Source organism: Talpa europaea (genome assembly GCF_964194135.1).
Source record: "Talpa europaea genome assembly, chromosome: 9".
In the NCBI taxonomy this organism is placed as follows: domain Eukaryota; kingdom Metazoa; phylum Chordata; class Mammalia; order Eulipotyphla; family Talpidae; genus Talpa; species Talpa europaea.
Genome location: NC_140076.1, coordinates 69679353 through 69699112, shown reverse-complemented (window position 1 = coordinate 69699112; position 19760 = coordinate 69679353). Strand labels below are relative to the sequence as shown.

The 19760-nt window shown below is 47.6% G+C and overlaps 1 protein-coding gene across 1 annotated transcript; it reads left to right on the top strand.

The window, feature by feature from the left end:
* Window positions 1–1769: 1769 nt before the first annotated feature.
* Window positions 1770–19193, top strand: LMAN2 (lectin, mannose binding 2; the record flags this gene model as incomplete). The annotated part of the gene is made up of 8 exons (XM_084244206.1): window positions 1770–1962; window positions 2140–2258; window positions 13377–13494; window positions 14104–14183; window positions 14354–14515; window positions 14599–14713; window positions 17353–17472; window positions 18959–19193. The coding sequence occupies 8 exons, from the start codon at window positions 1770–1772 to the stop codon at window positions 19117–19119; spliced, it is 1068 nt and encodes a 355-aa protein (XP_084100332.1). The 3' UTR covers window positions 19120–19193.
* Window positions 19194–19760: the final 567 nt, after the last annotated feature.

Genomic DNA, 19760 nt, shown 5'->3' with positions numbered 1-19760 from the left:
TATGACCCAGAAAAGATGTCATAGCACTTAATCCTGAATAAATTCATTCATTCAAAAGGGCAGCTTCCTAAAATAAAGAGCAACCAATCCAGGATTGCCCGCGTGATCTCTAACAGGGGTCGCTAATTTTATTTTTTTTAAAGATTTATTTATTTATGCATACAAGAGCTGGGTACAGGCCAGAGATGCCGGGGGTGAGAGAATCTACTGGAGACAGAGTGGGGAACAGAACAGGCGGATTGGCCAAAGTACACTGCTGAGCGGAACAGCGGGCGAGTCAGGAGAGGTCTGCTGTGCCATGTGGGTTGCTCCGTGGCAGGCGGGGAATCCAACTCGTGCTGCAGAGGCTGCACCTTGCTTCACAGTGCAGTGCTCATCCCCTTGCCCCGCCAGGGAGGCCCAAGGGGTCGGTAATTTTAACAGCCAGAGAAGCCAGGCAGGGGTTGTAAATTAGTGGCCAGGTGGAGTCTAGCTTAGAAGAGGAAGGCATTGGCAGTGCCACAGGCCTGGTGTAGCTGGATCTTTTGATGTTTCAGAAAAATGGGAAATTTGTATTTCTAAAGTGAATTTAAGCCTCCTACTTTTTTTTTTTTTTAAAGATTTATTTATTTAAGCATACAAGAGCTGGGGTACAGGCCAGAGATGGGGGGTGGGTGGGCGGGGCTGGTGGTGAGAGGATCCACCAGAGACAGAGCAGAGAACACAACAGGCAGATTGAGTGAAATACACTGCTGAGGGGAGCAGTGGGCAAGAGAGGAGAGGTCTGCTGCACCATGTGGCTTGCTCCCTGGCCGGCAGGGGATCGAACTTGTGCTGCAGCGGATTGCTTCATAGTGCGGTGCTTAATCCCTTGCGCCACCAGAGAGGCCCCAAGCCCCCTACTTTAAAAATACGGGTAGTTACATCATTATTGAAATAGCATGGGCAAGTAAGAGAGCTCTGCGAGACAGTGGTCCACCAGTTTTCGACCTCTGGTCCACAGTCTGTTTTCCTGCAACGTTTCTGGACGCTTCTTGCTCCATTGAGCGGGCACCATGTTCCGGATGGGTCACGACCGTCACGGGGGTTCCAGGCCAGGATCCGGGTCTGCTCCTCCTGCTTAAACTCAGCTGGTCCTGAGGCGCTGGGAGTAGTGGACGCCCTCAAATATCCAACTGCAAAGGTGTGTGTGCGAGGGTGGGGCTGGGGGCCCGCTGGCGACCCCAAAGACCGCTACAGGATTGCTCAGGGTCACTTAATGAGTCCGAGGCAGCGCGAGACTTGGAATTCAGTCCGCCGTGTTCAATACAGAGCTTCATTTTCCCCGAGACTGAAAAAGGTTACTGGAAAGACGGGGCTAAAGATCTGCGGCCAAGGACATGATGGTCCCAGCCAGCTCAGTCGGTGCCAGAGGCTCATAAAAACTACGCGTCCCGGCATGCCCCGCGCCGCAGACCGCCCCCGCTGGGCAGCCACTCAAGCTATCTCTTGGTTTCCGTTGGCTGACAAAAGTAACGTGCTATTCCACGATTGGCTGCAGTTCTTGTCGATCGTAAGATCCGGTTGCAGAGGCTGGTCCACAGCTGCCTCGGCGTCTCCAAGGGGATGAAAAGGCCCTGGACCAGAATGGGGGCTGCTCAGCAAAAAAAAGTCGCCGCCCCCTCGGCTGAGAGGTTTTGCTTTTTAACTCCTCGTGCAACTAGGGTTGGAGGGTTTCCGGCCGGAGGCCATTAGATGGCACGCCCGGAAGGCGGAAGCCCTAGGACGGAAGTGGCCGAGAGGAACGGAGAATGGCGGCGGAAGGCTGGATTTGGCGCTGGGGCTGGGGCCGGCGGTGCCCGGGAAGGCCTGGGCTTCCCGGCCCCGGCCCTGGCCCCATTTCATTTCTGCTTCTTCTATTTCTGGGGCCGGTGGCTTCAGACATAACTGACGGCAACAGCGAACACCTCAAGCGGGAGCATTCGCTCATCAAACCTTACCAAGGTGAGGCCTGGGGCGTGAGAGTGCGCCAAGCTGGACAGAGTTGGAAAGGGGCGCTCTTTCTCCTGAGCAGAGCAGCTCTGTGGATTTCTTGCCTTTGTCAAGGCCAATCCTGGCATGGCCTCTTACGTACCTGCCTGTGCCTTACAGAGAACGTGCTTATTCGGTCTCTGCCCACAGGGGTCGGTTCCAGTTCCATGCCCCTCTGGGACTTCCAAGGCAGCACGATGCTCACGAGCCAGTATGTGCGTCTGACCCCGGACGAGCGAAGCAAAGAGGGCTCTATCTGGAACCACCAGGTGAGTGGTTCCTAAGTGGCTGGGCACACCGTTAAGCAAGCCATCACTCCCGGCCGCCGCGGCAGCCTTTGGTTTGAAGGCTTGCCCTCCCTCCCCCGCCCCTTCCCCATCTTGGTCACGCCCACCCGTAATAACAAATAATGACGGGACGTTACTGTGTGTCAGGAGCTGTACTTGACATTTTGCACCCTCCTCATTATAGTCTTTCAAAAGCCATGTGAAGTAAGTGGTGTCATCTTCATTTTACTGACCAAGAAGCTAAGACTTAGTTGTAAGTGCTTTACAAAAAGTCGCATGGTAAGTAAGCAGTGGAGCCCACAGGCTCTCTGAACCCTCTCAATAGTGGCATACAGGGAATGATTGGGGACTTTATTGGCTCTTTTGCTGTGTGTTAGGCACTGACCTTAACGTACATGATTGCATTTGGTTTTCAAATAGGCTGTTTGAAATAGATGGTTGTGATGTTATGCAGAGCTAACACAGACAATGGTGTGAACAGTATTTAAACTCCCATATCTCTGATCTCCAAGCCCAGCAATCTGCTTGCTACATTTCACCCCCTCCACTTGGGCAGTGGAGGAAACCCCTGAGAAATACTTACAGACTCAGTCCCCTTCCCCAGTGCTTGGTTGAGGGTCTTGTCATCAGTACCATGGAGGGACTGCATTTGTGGGCAGTTTTAGTTTCTGTGACCTTTACTCTCAAGGTCAGGGAGCCTTAGGTTTAGCTGGTATGCCACAGGTGACCAAACTAGCTACTGTACAGACTCCATATTGAGGAAGTGTAGGTCAAGAAAGAGATGAGAGGGGAATAACTTTGGTCTAGGCCGCAACTTGGAACAGAACCTGTACCTGCCCCCACCTGACTGGTCTGTACCCTTCCTACAACCTGCGCTCTTGGCCAGTGTCTTAGTTTTCTCCATTCTTTAGTCCCTTCTGGCTGACTTCCCTGTTTAGGTCTGTCCTTGTGTTGCCTCATCTGCCTCAGCAACTCCTCTCCTTACTGCGAGGGGCATCTGGAGTTACTTTCTTCAGCTTTTGCTCTGATTCTCAGAGCCTGGGGTCTCCTGTGAAGTGTAAACGTGAATTATGTCTGCGCAGTCTGGCCCCTGGTCCCTGGCATCTCCAGTCATTCACTTTTTTGGTTTCGTTCCAGCCTCTTTGGCTGCCTTCTTGCCTCAGGACCTTTGCACTTGTTGTTCCTGCAGTCTGGGACACTGCCTTCTGGCTCTTCATGCTTGCTTGGTTCCTTCTCATCTGTTAAGTCTCAGATCGAGTGCCACCCACTCAGACAGTGCTTCGTTAACTACCTTATCTCCCCCAAGTCACCACAGTCTGTCACATTATTCTGTCTTAGGTCTTTCAGTTAATTTTTAAAAATGATAATGTAGCCTTATATTTTTCATGGAAATGAGTTCAGTATAGCATTGAAGTATTTTTTCTTTAAGGAAGGTACAAATAGTGCTAGAACTGTTTGAAATTGGGTTTAGTCACAAGTAACTTAATTATAGTTGTAGGTAGCTGGTGGTTGGCATTATCAGTGGCTTGACAATGTCACAGGGCTGGCAATTCTGCACTAGTGTTCATCAGATTTCCACATCCTGGAATATGATTGTCTTGACCTCTTTTCCTCACTTCCAGATTCAGTTCTAGGGACCTTTCTTATTGGGCTGGCAGGGACTCCCTAAATGGCTGGAGTGTTTCCTATAGTTCCTGAGAGAAATTGCTTGGGATTCTTAGGATTTTCTACCCAGTGCTTCTCTAGAAGTGTGCCTCTGTCTTCAGTGAACTAGAGAGATGCTTTCTGGACTTTGCTCTTTTTTGTCCCTCTCCCTCCCTCTCCTAGGAGAGGCACCAAATTAGTTAACACTCCTGAGCACCTGCTGTCTTTCAGCCCGCGATAAGACTGTCCTGGTGTGGGGAGGAGAAATGGTGATGAAGCTGTAACCAGAACTCCAAGGCCCTGCTGGCTGGGGCACAGGACAAGGAGGAGGCTTGCGGGACTGATAAGGTCCATAGATCAGGGCCTAGGAGGCTCATGTGAAGGCTGCAGTAGTGGTCTTTAAGCTCTTTTTGCTGATGTATTGACTGAAAATGTATACTTTCAGTCTTATAAAAGAGTGGCACTCTTTTATAAGATACTATCCAAAATTACTTGAAAATATTTGCAAAGGACGTAGTTTCCAGCACATTTCAAATATTGCCCTTTAAAAAATAAAAACAAAAATACTCTTAAGTGTATTCAGTGGAATCTAAATATTGCCATTTGATAGTCACTGATTTTTTTTTTAAAAAAACAAATGTCAAGTGCTTTTTATTTTGCATATGAGAACCACCTGTTTGAATGTGCAATACACTATAAACAGCATGTGCCAGTGCTCATGTACAGCAAAGCACAAGTACCTTGAGGCTTACTTTACTATCAGTGCAGTTTCTTTTGTGGTAAGGGGTGATGGCCTCTATTGATAATAATTTGATTTTGATCACTAAATGACTTCTGGGAGGAGAGTGGCCTGGAGGTCAGGCTTAGGTGTCAGCTCCTCCTTTGACTCTAGCTGGAATTAAGACCCCAGCAAAGTAATTTAACCTCTCTGGGTTTCAGTCACCTTATCCATGCATTAGGAAGCTAATCAGAATGTTGATTAATGTTACCAATTTTTTTTTTAATTATACACCCCCTTTGAGTATCTCATGAATACTAGTGATCTTTTTTCCAAAAAATGCACAGATGATTAAGCACAGAAAATTGTGAAGCATTTATCAGAGGATTCACAGATGTGCACAAGGTCCCTTCATCCTTCCATTTTAAATACTGTGAAGAAACCTAAGTTATACATCAGGTTTTTTAAATTAAACTTATATTTTCTTTGCATTTTCCACATACAGTTTTGTCTTAAATGCAAATCTCTTATTGATTAGCCTGTCATATGCCTCTGTAACTAAAATATGTATAATAATTTAAACTTTTTGACTTTCTTGGGATCTTGAACTAAGTTTTAATATTTTCTTTGGGCTTATTATAATAATTAGTACACAATTGATCAAAATAAATGCATCACACTTTACACAAATTTTGAATAACTATACAAAAGTAAGTTGACTGAGGGGCCTCCCTGGTGGCGCAAGAGGTTAAACATCAGCACTATGAAGCAATCCACAGCTATTGCAGCACGAGTTTGATCCCCGGCCAGGGTGGTGACCCACATGGCACAGCAGACCTCTCCTGCTTTGCCCGCTGCTCCCCTCAGCAGTGTATTTCGTCAGTCTGCCTGTTCTGTTCCCCACTCTGTCTCTGGTGATTCCTCTCACACACACACACACACACCCCCCCCACACACACACCTCTGGCCTATACCCCAGTTATATGCATAAATAAATCTTTATAAAAACAATTGATTGAAATGCAGTTCAATGAGATGTCCCCTCCCCCTCCTCTGGAGGGGTGTGCATGGTCAGAATGAGGCATGCTTCAGCACCATTGCTGCTCTCTGCTTTTATAGATGTGAACACTGAGAAACTGCTTCGTTAAATAAATAGCAGCTAGAGTGCAGGGCGTTTTGTTATAACAAGGTTACTCAGTATTTTGAACTTATTTTAGTTTATAAACCTAAGTCATGTTGTGATCATTCATCAAAGTGTTCTCTATGTATCAGCTGACTCTTGGATTAGTTCCAGCCTGTCCCTCACCTGCTTCAACTCTTTAGTCTTTTTTTTTATGTTGTCTGTATCTTGGTCTTTCTGTGCACTGATCTACAGTTTTCCATCTGGTCCATGGAGACTTTCTAGGGTCTGGAGAGTCTGGCGTCCTGAACTTCCTGGTGTACTCTTTTCTTGAAACTGATCTCCCTGTGAACATGCAGGGACACCTGAGGGATGAGGGTAGGGTTTCCTCCCCCCAACCCCACATTCCTAATCATCCCCCTGCAGGAAGGCACAGCTCACCCCAGCTGGGGCTGTCACCTCAGGCCTTGTTCCCAGGTACCCTGGGCTCTGGAGAGACATTTTGAAACCTGGTTTCTGGGTTGACTTTTGTGTAGGTGAGAGATATTATTTTTTTCAACTGTAGTTTAGTTTCATCAGCATCAGGGAACATAACTCTGATTCTAGTCCTTGGAGATCTGCTGAGACCTTTTGGGCAGGTCTTTTGCAGAGTGCTGTGTCCTCGCAAAGAACTCGATTCTCCACCAGGTGAGCGCAGTGTGCCCCGGGCCCTTAGATCAAGTTGCTTGTTGGGTTCAAATCCTTCCTGACACTTTCGTCTTGTTTTCATCAGTTACTAAAAGAAGTGTGTTAACATTTCTGGGTTTGGACTTGTCTTTGTAGTTCTGTCAGTTTCTGCTTTATGCATTTTGAGGTCAAATTAGGTAATACGGAAACTGAGCTCTATTAGATCTTCATGGTAAGTAGAGTCTCGTCATTTCGAAGAGTTCCCTTCTACACAGTGGTTGGTATAGCTGCACGAGCTTGCTTTTGGTTGCCCTTTGTGAGCCAGACCTTTTTCTGTCCTTTTCCTGTTTCTGTTGTAGAGTTCTCTCTTGTTTAGAGCATATATTTAGGCTTTGTGGGTTATTTTGTTTATTTTTATTGTGGTAAAATACATAGAACAAGTTTACCATTTTAAGCCTTTGTTTTTGTATACTTTTAAATCATTTAACTTGTGAAACCATTCATTCCTTTTTTTTTTTTTTTTTAAAGATTTATTTATTTATTTATACAAGCACTGAGTACAGTCAGAAGCACGGGAGGGTGAGAGAATTCACCAGAGCCAGAGCGAGGAGCAAAGCAGGCAGAAGACTGAAGCACACTGCTGAGGGGAGCAGTGGGTGGCAGGAGAGGTCTGCGCACCATGTGGGACCCTCCTCCAGTGGCTGGGGAGCAGCCGGGGATTGAACTGGTGCTGCAGAGGCTGCAGGCAGCTTCGCAACCCAGCGCTCAACCGCTGCGCCACTGGGGAGGCCCGAAACCATTCATTCTTATCAGTGGGACACTCATTGGCATTGAGACAATTTTTTTTAAAATGTAATGACCACCAACAGAAAATGAGTTTTGATTATATCTACACATGTGAAAGAAAATTAAATTCCTCAAATTTTTTTTATCATGGTAAAATGTACAAACATGTAATTGACCATATTTAGATGGCATTAAGTACTTTCACATTATGGTGCCACCACGTTTACCTCCAGAACTTTCTCATCGTCCCATACTGATACTGCACTCATTAAACAGGAACTCCCCCTCCGCACCTTTCCCTGTTCCTAGAAACAACTATTTTACTTTATGTCTCTGAATTTGACTATTACAGGTACCTTATATAAATGGAATCACAGAGTATTTGTGTCTCACTTATTTCACTTAGCATAATATCTTCATGGTTCATCTCTTTATAACACTAATTTGTGTGTGTGTGTGTGTGTGTGCACTTGAGCGTGCACCACATTTTGTTTATCCAGTCATCTACTGATGGACACTTGGGTTTTCTCTGTCTTTTGGCTTGTGTAATGCTGTGAACATGGCGATACATGCGTGTCTGTGTCCCTGCTTTTACTTCTTGGGTATGTGCCTAGAAAGTGGAATTTCTGGGTATGATTATTTTATTTTTAACTTTTTGAGGACCACTAAACTGTTTATGCAGTGACTATACCATTTTATACACCCAATATTATTCTATATCCTTACCCATACTTGTTATTTTCTGTTTTTTTCTCTTCTCTTGGGTTTTGGTTTTTTTTTTTTTTTGGTTTTTTGTAACAGCCAACCTAGTGGTATCAAATGATATCTCAGTGTGGTTTTGGTTTGCATTTCCCTGATGACTAATGATGCTGAGCATCTTCCCATGTGTTATTGACCATTTGTTTATCTTTTTTTGAGAAATGTCTTTTTAAGTCCTTTGCCCACTTTTGAGTTGGGTTTTATGTTGTTGAGTTTTAGGGACTCCCTATATTCAGCAGTTCCTCAAATCCCATCAAAGTTTTTTTGTTATAACATTGATGAGAGAGAAAAAAATCTCAGCCAACAAATTGAAGCAAAGTTATTCTAGGACCTGTTTTTCACTCAAGTTGAAGTTTCTAAGAACTTAATCAAGATATTAAGTGAGGATTCACTGTATTCTGGATATTAGTCCCTTATCATATACGTGATTTGGAAATACTCTTTTTTTTTTTTAAAAAGATTTATTTATACAAGCACTGGGTACAGTCAGAAGCACGGGAGGGTGAGAGAATTCACCAAAGCCAGAGGGGAGAGCAGAGCAGGTAGACTGACAAAGTACACTGGTGAGGGGAGCAGCGGGCAGTTGGAGAGGTCTACGCACCATGTGGGACCTTCACCCGGCGGCCGGGGATTGAACTGGCGCTGCAGAGACTGCGGGCAGCTTTGCAACCCAGAGCTCAACTGCCGCACCACTGGGGAGGCCTGGAAATATTCTTGGGTTGTCTTTCATGTTGATATTCTCTGAGGTGCAAAAATTTTCTTTTTTTTTTTTTGGCTCATTAACCACAGGGCAGACTTTATTTATAAGACCAGTGTTTTGGGCCTCGCTGGTGGCCTTTTAAATACTATTGCTTAGGGCCTCCCCGGTGGCGCAGCGGTTGAGCGCTGGGTTGCGAAGCTGCCCGCAGCCTCTGCAGCGCCGGTTCGATCCCCGGCTGCTCCCTGGCCACCAGAGGAGGGTCCCACATGGCGCGCAGACCTCTTCCTGCCACCCGCTGCTCCCCTCAGCAGTGTACTTCGGTCCTTCTGCCTGCTCTGCTCCCCGCTCTGGCTCTGGTGAATTCTCTCACCCTCCCACGCTTCTGACTGTACCCAGTGCTTGTATAAATAAATAAATAAATAAATCTTTTAAAAAAAAAATAAATAAATACTATTGCTTAAATAGCTCTGGGAGATATAAAATATAGTAACATCGGAAGTTTTTTTTTTTTTTAAGATTTATTTATTTATACATGCAAAAGCTGGGGCATAGGTCAGAGATGTAGGGGGGTGAGAGGACCCACCAGAGATAGAGTGGGGAACAGAACAGGCAGACTGACCGAAATACACTGCTGAGGGGAACAGCAGGCGAATTAGGAGAGGTCTGCCTCACCATATGGGTTGCTCCCTGGCTGGCGGGGGATTGAACTTGTGCTGCAGAGGCTGTGGATCGCTTCATAGTGTGGTGCTTAACCCCTTGCACCACCAGGGAGGCCTCAACATCGGAAGTTTATACCCATAAGCTCACAAAGGGATGTTTGGTCCTCAGTCAAATAGTTAAAAGCATGTGCTGCAGGAATGACTTCATGGGTTTGTTTGGAACATACTCACACCCTCCGACAAACAGAAAAACTCCTGGATGGAAAACTTTTTACACACAATTCTAATTTAGTTCTCCCTACAACTGTACCTCAGCAAAGGAAAAAAATCTGTCTAGATTTATCTATTTGTCTTTGTGTGTACTTTGCTATCATATCCAAGAAATCTAAGTCTAATGTTGTGAAGATTTTCTATTCTAAGAGTTTTAAGTCTTCAATGCTTTACTTTTTAGATTAAATTTATTTTCAGATAATTGGGGATTTGAATGCAGTTGTAAGAAAGAAAACAGAGAGATCCTTTCTACCCTTAGGTTTTCTTTTGTTACCCAACATTTTACCCATTGCATTTAGTAAATTTCTGGTGCATCTTACTGTTGAATTTCTGTTTGTACTGTCTTCTGTTCTTTTTTCTCTCCAGTCTTCTTTTGGTTGGTTCATTTTTATTCCATCTTTCCTCTTCTATTAGCATGAAAGTTATGTGCCTATTTCCCAGTTATTTAGTGATTACTCTGAAGGTTTAAAAATGCATTATGTTTTACCAAAAAGTCTTAACACTGTCTACTTTTCTTCCTGGACAACACAAGGACACATTCATCCCATTTACCCCCATGTCATTTATTTTAACTTTTCCAATTTAAGTCACACAAAACATTATTGTTTTATGCGGTGGTATTTATTTATTTAGATTTTTGCAAAGCTTCATATTTACCATGTCTATTGCTCTTCATTCCTTTTGAGTTCTTTGACTTTACATTTGGATCTGGGTCATTTTTCTTCTCCTTGAAGACTCAAAGACAGTTTGAAATTTTTTTGTTTGAAATTGTCTTAATTTCACCTTCATTCGTGATGGATACATTTGCACAGTATAGAATTTTATGTTGGCTGTTGTTTTCTTTCAACAACATATTCATCTGTTGTCTTCTTGCTCTTAATGTTTCTGTTAGGAAGGTATCAGGCTAATTGTTGCTCCTTTGAAGGTAATCTGTCTTTTTCCACCCCTGTGTCTGCTTACTTTTTGAATGTCTATTTTCCTTTTTCCCTTCCTTTTTCCCTTCCTCTCTCTTTAATGAACAAAGGTATTGATCAGTTTCCTTTTCAGTCTTTTCCTTTGGTTTGTAGGACTTGACATTTGTCGCATAATGTCTTTGAATCAATTTTAGTGTTTGGCCTTCTCTTTAAATATTTCTTTACCTTTTTCTCTCATTTCACATTCTGAAACACCAGTTATTCCTGTTTTAGACTTTCTCACTCTTTCCTCTGTCTCTTTATCCACAGTTTTGTATCTGTCATTCATTTGTTCTTTCTGCTTTATTCTGGGTATTTTTATTTCCTGACTGACTTTGATTTCACTAATCCTGTCCTCATCTATTTTTAATCTGTTGTTAAACCTATCCATTAATATGGTTACTTTCAGCTATTTAACTTTTTGATTCTAGAATTTTTTTGTAGTGTAATTTAAAAAAAAAATTAGTTTTCTATCAAAATTCTCAGTCCTGTCTCATATCTCCTTGGATAATATCTGGAGTTTCTGATGACCTATTCCCTCTTTTACTCTCTTCTTTCCTTTCTTCCTTACCTTGGTTTTATTCATATCTTGTCTTTTCACATGCCTGATTTTTTTGTTTGTTTGCATTTGCTTTTGTTTTTTTATTGTATGCCAGATAATGTATTTGTAAAATGTAGTAAAAGTTAAGGTCTAGGTGAGTCCTTCAATCCAGTTCCAGTGATGGAAGACTCAAAGTTGAGCCACAATCCCTAGAAGGACTTTTCTTTTCCCTGCTTGCTTTTGGGTTGTGATCTTGGGGTCTCAGCCCAAAGCATGGTTGGTTCACCAGGCCTTCCACCCCTCAGCAGGGTTTGGACTCAGGGTTCCTTATCTCTCTGTCCTTGAAAGTTTATTCTCTCCATTACCCCTCTCTCAGAAGCTCAATCTGCAGTTTCTCCTAGAGCCAGTGAACTGTCAAGAACTGAGAAGGCTGAGCTGTCACACTTTGCAAGCTGTCATGCAGGTCCCTGCTAGCTCCATGTGTGCTCCAGGGCTGGGGCTCATGGCCTGGGTTCCTGGTGCTAGGAGCTGGAGCAATGATGATGGACCAAGGAATGCACAAACCAGATCACCCATAATGGAACATAAAGTCTTCATTCTCAGTTTGTGTGTTTTTGATTACAGAAGGGATATATTCATTATATGAAGATCAAAAATAGAAAGTAAACATTCTCCATAATTAGTTCCCCTCCCAAAGTCACCCATCGTTAATGTTGACTCATGTTCCTTTCATTTTTTCCTCTCTTTACACATATACTGATCACTTTTTTTCAAAAGTAAGGAGGCACACTGGTGCTGTTTTGCAACTTCATTTCCTCTCCTAGAATTTTTGATACCTTTAAGTGCAGAACGAGACCTGTCCAGTTCTGTTAAAAAGCTGCGATGGCCAGGTTGCCCCCACGAGCACAGATGCATTCCCCATCCTCTGGTGGTGTGAGGGTGTGTGTGGCTCTCCATCCTTGCCACGTTGATATTAATGATCTTTTCCATAGTTGCCAAGCTGGTAGGTCAACAATACCTGGTTTTAGTTTGCCCTTCTGCTGGGCCTTTGTTTCATCACTTGCTCACACACCCAGCTACAGACTTCCCCTAAGTGAATTCTTGTCAGAGTATGTGTCAACACCTTAGTTTTCATGAACAACTTCCTGATGGTTAAGACCAGGCTGTTCCTGGCTGTGGGCAGTGCTCAGATCCGCATCCTGTGTTCATGGCTGCTGGGAAGCCTGCGTCTTCTCTCATATCACGGTGGCCCAAAGGCCCAGAGCACGGCCCCGACACCCGTGGCCTCAGCGTCACCACTATTCTGAGGCCAGACTGAGACTGCGAGGGAGGCAGGTGGTCCTAGGGTTTGGAGTCAGCCAGATGTGGATTCAAGTCCCTTAGTTTTTTTTTTGTTTTTGTTTTTGTTTTTGTTTTTTTTTTTTTTAGAGGCATGTTTTATTTATTTGTTTGTTTGTTTGTTTGTTTGTTTTCGTTTTATACATGCACTGGGTACAGTCAGAAGCGCGGGAGGGTGAGAGAATTCACCAGAGCCAGAGCAGGGAGCAGAGCAGGCAGAAGGACCGAAGTACACTGCTGAGGGGAGCAGCGGGCGGCAGGAGAGGGCTGCGCGCCATGTGGGACCCTCCTCTGGTGGCCGGGGAGCAGCCAGGGATCGAACCGGTTCCGCAGAGGCCGCAGGCAGCTTTGCAACCCAGCGCTCAACCGCTGCGCCACCGGGGAGGCCCTCAAGTCCCTTAGTTTTGAAGGGTGGTTTAAAGGGCAGACAGTGGGACTGGGAGACCAGCGGGGATTTGGTGCTATTTGTGTGAAAGGCTTGAATGTGGAGAAGGCTGAGCAGAAGTTTCCAAGTCAGACAGACCTGGGCCATCCACTTACTGTTGTGGACAAGTTCTTTTGTCTGTGAATGTGTTTTATTTTTTATAAAATACCCCTGTTCAAGCAAGGGTAGTCATCCTTCCACAGACCCCAGGACCAGAACAGGAGCAGGGTGGAGGGAGAGGAAAGTGAATTATACTAGAGAAGGCTAGAGTCACTTGGGCAGATTCTGGACCTCAGGCCCCTGGGGATCCTGTATGGCCTCTCCACCTTACCTGTGAGACCCAGAAGCCCCCTTCCTTCCTGCCAAGAATGCTGGAGGAGTCTGTTGGTTTGATGGCATATGTGACACTGCCTCCTAGTCCTTTCCAAGTGCTCTGTCTCAGTGGGGAAGATGCCCTGTGCTGGGTCACCTCCTGGGAAGGCCCCAGGGGTTCTGAGCAGCCCCCTTTTGCTCTCCTTCCAGCCCTGCTTCCTCAAGGACTGGGAGATGCACGTCCACTTCAAAGTCCATGGCGTAGGGAAAAAGAATCTCCATGGAGACGGCATCGCCTTGTGGTATACCCGGGACCGCCTGGTGCCAGGTAGTACGGTGCTCACATGGGTGGTAGTGTCTGTGTTCAGGGACCTCCCAACCCCTGCACCTTCCATTAGGGTGTTGCTGCTTCTCTTCCAGTAACCTGGGACCTCGGGGTCTGCGGGTGGGAGGAATGTCCCTTCAGGCAGAAGAGCAGTTGGATCCCACAGCTCAACTCTGTACCTCTGTGTGGCCTGGTCTTGTACGAATGTATTGTATCATTCTGCTATTTTAAAAAGTTATTTTTTAAAAGCAAAAACAAGGAAGGCTGTGTGATCTGCAAAGTCTACAGACTTTCTTCTCTGGCATGTGACAGGCAGTTGCCAGTTCCCAGTTGAGAATGTGGGATCCTTCCTGTGTATCCACCTGCTTTTCATAGGCTGGGTTCCCCCTTGTCACCTGACACCTCAGCTCATGGCCACAAGCTGTCCCCTCATCTCAGGCTTCAAACTTTAGTCTTCTTTGTTTTACCCCTGGGACCACTCACCTTGGAGACCTCTTCTCTTTCCTGACCGCAGATTGAGCTCTCTCGCCCCCACCCACACTGGCATTACTTGACCTCCTGTGGGACAACTCCAGTTTCTCCCATTACGAGAGAATCTCCTTCTAATTCCAGGTCCTGTGTTTGGAAGCAAAGACAACTTCCATGGCTTAGCCATCTTTCTGGACACATATCCCAATGATGATACCACAGAGGTAGGCCCCTGCTCTTGCCCTCAGAGCAGGACAGGGTGGGCTGGGGGCTGGGCCCCAGAACTTCCCCCAGGCCCTGGCACAGTTGGGGCCTCTAGGGATCAGGGCAGTGGGGGTCCCTGCTGCCTTCACAGACTCATCGGGTCTTGGAGTAACCGGTGTCTTGGTCTCAGCGCGTGTTCCCGTACATCTCGGTGATGGTGAACAATGGCTCCCTGTCCTACGACCACAGCAAGGATGGACGCTGGACCGAGCTGGCGGGCTGCACTGCTGACTTCCGCAATCGCGAGCACGACACCTTCCTGGCTGTGCGCTACTCCCGGGGCCGCCTGACGGTGAGCACCGCTCTGCAGGGGCTCAGGGAAGCGGGAGGGTGGCCTTGTGCCTGGGGCGCCTTTGACCTGCTGGACGGCTGCAGGTGATGACTGACCTCGAGGACAAAAACGAGTGGAAGAACTGCATCGACATCACCGGCGTGCGCCTGCCCACCGGCTACTACTTTGGCGCGTCGGCTGGCACTGGTGACCTGTCTGGTGAGTGCTGGACTGAGCCGCTTGCTCTTGATTGCCCCTGCTCTGGCAGGAGCTTGCCACGTGCTTGCTTTCTTGAACTTCCTTATCTGGTTCCAGTCTCAGCCCGCTTTCTTCCCCTCATCCTGTGTCTGTCAGCATGTGTGCCCCCCGGGGCTCCTGCACTCTCTTTTCCTCTGTCCTATCTTCTCACCCACTCGCAAGTCCTGCTGACTTTGTCTTCACAGCACAGCAGGCCGACGCTTGTCCCTCCTCTACTCCCCAGCTGGTTGAGGCCACCATCTTCTCTCATTTGCGCTGATTGGAACCTCCCGGGCGCTCCCCTGCCATGCCAGACCCTACAGCCTTCCTGGCTCAGCCAGAGCGCCCCATCAAAGCTGACTGAGGCCTCGTCACTCCTCCCTTCCCTCTAAGTCCAGGCCACCATGCATCCCAGCAGTGGTCAGTCAGGCCCTCCTGTGTGTCCCCACCTCACACCCCCACAATTTACATTGCCTCCGGCTGTTCTCAGACACACCCTGCCCTCAGTGCTTGTCTCACCCCAGCTCCTCCAAGTTACACTCAGGTGTCACCTCCCAGGTGGCCTCTTTCCTGGTTTCCTGGGCCAGTCCTGACCAGAATCAGGAAGCAGTGTGGAGGCACCTACAGAGGGCTTGTTTACCCAGGCTGGAGCCTTCCAGGGCCTGTCCTCCAGTCACTGTCCAGAAGCCTTCCCTGACCAGAGTGCCCATTTAATATGAAAATCCCATTGTATAACCAAAAGAGGGGAGATGGTCTCATAAGACCTTCACTCCTGTTACCCGCTTCAGTAATCACCAGCTTGTTGCCAGTCTGAGGTTTTTTTCATTATAGGCAATTGATAATTTATGGCACACAAGGTTACTTGTGTCTTCTTGTGATTTTTGTTTACAGAGAATCTAATAAATGTATTGATTCACTGCACATTGATTAAATGTAGAACTAGACTTCTAGGAGGGAAAATCTTTCTCTGTGACAGTACGTCTAACTTTACTTTTTTCTGATTGTGTTTATTGAGATAAAGTTGGTTTATCTCATTGTTTTTGTTTTGGGGCTTATACGTTCACACTGTGCCCACCCGCGAAGCCCCAGTTATCCTCTACCATATTCCACTGGGTCCCCTTCCTCCCTGATCCCGCCTGTCACCCTCCCCTTCTGGTTGCCTCAGTTTTGCAGTCAGATTTCTAGGGTTTGTTATTGGCTTGGTTTTATCTGATCCTTTGTTTTGTTTTTCTCTATTCCACATATAATTAAGACCATGTGGTGTTTGTCTTTCCCCTTTTAACTTATTTCCCTTAGCATTATACCCTTCAGTTCCACCTACTTGTATCACATGACAAGAGTTCATCTTTTTTTCTAGCTGAGTAGTATTCCATTGTGTACATATGCCACAAGTTTCTAACCCACTCCTCTGTCCTTCGGCACTTGGATTGTTTCCACAATTTGGCTAATGTAGATAATCTTGTCGTTGCTCGTTGTTTCATGTGGCTCCACCATGGTCTTGGTTTTTGAGTTTTACCTAAGAGTATTTCAGCCTGTGTTGTTGAGATGGTTCTGGGAGCAGAGCGGTGCAGTGGCAGGTGGATGGTCTCTGAGGCTACTGGAGAGTGCTGGGGGTGGCCATGCATGGAGTGTCTGAGCTTGCGTCATGGCGCTATGACTAGCAGCCTCTGACGCTGGGTAGTTACATGATGTTTCTCCCTTTCTCCCTCACGCAGCTGACACCATTGGCAGTTTGAGAGTTGAAGGGGCTTCTCCAGGCTTACCCAGGAAGGGTGCAGATGGGAGCTGCAGTCTGACCCAGGTCCCTCCTTGTCCTTGTTCAGGGGCTGTGCACACTGGCTGTCAGGCACTGCGTGGCTCTGACAGTTCTTTAGGCTCCCCCTTTTCCAGACTCCAGCATCCCCATCTTAAACAAAGCCTTTCCTCAGGTTCTAGTCAGCTAAAGAGGTAAGAGCTGGGGTCAGGTTCACTGACACCCGTATCTGGAGCCTAAGCTCCCGATCTCAAAAGTGGGATCATTAATGGGTGTCTGGCAGAGCTTCTCTCCTTCCCTTGCTCAGTGGACCCTGGCCTCTCCCAAGCCTCTGGTATGGTTGCTGGCCGCATATGGGGCTGAGCCTTCATCTGCGTCCTGTGCTTGGGTCTCTGTGACAGCACTGTCCTGCAGCTGCCCACTCAGAGGAGGCTCGAGCTTAATCAGCGTGGAGCAGTATCTACTTCCATGTTCAAGTAATACTGTCTGCCTGGTGGCGTGCCTTCCGTCTGACATGGACTTTCTCATTTACTTGCCTTGATAACTGCAGGATGAAGATCATTAGCCCTGTTTTACAAACAAGGAAGCTGAGCCTCAGAGACGAGAGCAGACCTATAATTTTATACCCGGGAGTTTTTGATATAAAAATCTGTGCTTTATTCTCTCCATGCTGCCTCCTCTCATGGGTCATATTCTGGAATAGTGCCCACTAGGGTGACTAGAGGTCATTGGGAATAAAACAGGCCTGGCGAAGGGTGTGAGCATTGGTCTCCCCTCACATGACGGGGCAGCGCCTCTGGGGTGGGACATGGGCCATATGCCTGGGAGAGCTCCACGCCCCTTAGCAAGCTAACTCTCTGTCTTGCAGACAATCATGACATCATCTCCATGAAGCTGTTCCAGCTGATGGTGGAGCACACACCTGATGAGGAGAACATCGACTGGACCAAGATTGAGCCCAGTGTCAATTTCCTCAAGTCTCCCAAAGGTACATGCCTGGGCCCAGGTGACTGACAAGTGGCCCTGATTCATCTGCGGTTGTGGCTGCGGCTTGGGCTCTTGATCATCAAACAGCACTGAGGCGCAGATGTGTGAGCTCCGGGTACTGCTTCTCCTGTGCTCGGTGCTAGGACAGCGGATAGTTTGTTGATGTAGATGACACTGATACTGCCCATGTGGGGTCTCAGCTAGCGCCTGGGAAGTAGGTCTTGCCACCTGGTCAAGGGAAGCTAAACCCTCGGGTTTCCTCAACTCTAAAAAAGTAAAGGCATGGTTTGACTTTTTGTTAAACCCAAAGCCTGGGCTTTTCCCTTGACACGAATTAACCACTACTTCATCCTCACAGAGCAAGGGTTCTGGTTGGAGAAGTGAAAACTACCCCAAGAACCCGCAGGTCATGCCTCCAGGCCTGACAAGTGAATGAAGTGAGCTGGGGTGCAGCTTTAGCCTAGCCCCATGCCACTATGTGGGGTGTGAGCAGGGGTCCAAGATTCAGTAGGGCATTTCAGTTTTTTAAGGTCCAAGTTGCTTTTCAACATTTTGGGGACCAAACACATCCCACCATAGAGCAATGTTTGTGGTGTGCTGGATACTGCCCCAGGGCTCAGTGTAGGGGTTGAGGCAGAGAAGCGGACAGAGGGCGCTGTGGGACCCAGAGGCCCAGCAGCACATGAGGAGCGCCTCCATTTGGGACTCTGGTTCAGTTGGCGGCTGTTGCTCTTATTTCGCAGAGATAGAGACAGGCCTGCCCTGGTCACAGTGTGCGGGAAAGGAGGATGTCGGCGGGCTGTGGCTGGTGTTCAGGTGATCTGAGAGGGAGTTGCCTGAGGGTGCTCCGCAGTGCAGTGGAGGGCTGCCGCAGATTAGGGCCTGGGCTCTGAAGGGCAAATAGACTTGAGTCCAAATCCCAGCTCCTCCACCCACAGCCTGGTGAACTGGAGAAAGTCACTTTCTTAGCACACAAGACCCACATCCCACAGAGGTTAAAATTACAGGAGGTACCATGTGTGACATAAGTCACCAGTGTTGTCAGTGGGCAGAGGAGTGGTGTGGCCAGAGTAGTGAGCAGTTTGTGGGGACTTAAGACCTGGGAAAGACCCCCTCAGGAGACACTGAATTCATCCAGGTGTGTGTCTAGGCAGCCTTTACCAGGGCTACAGTTCTCCAGATGGGGACCTCGGACCACTGCTGGGCGGGGCAGGCTTTGAAGGCAGGTCCTGGGCCTCCCCTGGGTAGACTCAGGCTTCTTGTAGCAGGAGCACTGGCCTCCATCCTGGGGACCATGGGTGCCAATGGGACCACCTCCTGCCCCTCCCCAGCCCCTCACCATGACAGTGTGAGTGGGCCTTGGCCTCCACCTTAAGGGTGGCTGTGGGCTATAACCCCACCTGGCTGGCCTGCTGCACTCACTCTGGCCCCAGGAGCCCACATGCCTCTTACTGGGCTTCTTCACTCTGCCCTTTCTTCTCCCTCAGACAACGTGGATGACCCGACAGGGAATTTCCGCAGCGGACCCCTGACGGGCTGGCGGGTGTTCCTGCTGCTGCTGTGCGCGCTCCTGGGCATCATCGTGTGTGCTGTGGTGGGGGCCGTGGTGTTCCAGAAACGGCAGGAGCGGAATAAGCGTTTCTACTGAGCAGCCGGTGCTCGGCTCGGGCCTGATGAATGTGAACTTTTTTTTTTTACTGGGATTGTAAAAGATAAAACAAGATGACCTTATTTCTTAACCATTTCAAAGAAATAATTAAAGTATTTTCGTACATTTTGCTTCTTGCCCAGCAGGGAAGGCTGCAGGGCTGGGGAGGAAGGGTTTGGTGTCCCCAGAGCTAGGGGTAGAGGCGCTCACCCGTTGCCAGCATCCCAGGAGCAGGGAGTCTGTGCCTGGAGTTGGCTGAGGCCCCGCGGAAGCTGTTGAACACTGGAGGCCCCCCATGCACACTGGGGTGTGCACACCTGAGGACATGAGCGGCGATGTTGTTCTGTGCTTTGTGGTGTGTGTGGCAGAAGAGAAAGCCAAGTGGGAAACCCAGGCCTTTGTGTTCACCCTCTGAGTTCCTTCCCATCAGACCCTCAAATGAGGCTAGAGGCGCAATTCTCTAGGGCCCAGAGTGTGAGTGCTAAATAAAGTGAAATAATCAACCTTAGCTGTGTGACTCTTCTAAGGGGCTACTCTTTCTTCCAAACTTATGGCTCTCAGAGGTCTGGCAAAATTTGTCTGGTGTCAGGCAGCAGTGGGGACCACAGGGCGGGATGCTGTGCCATCTCCCAGTGCCCTGG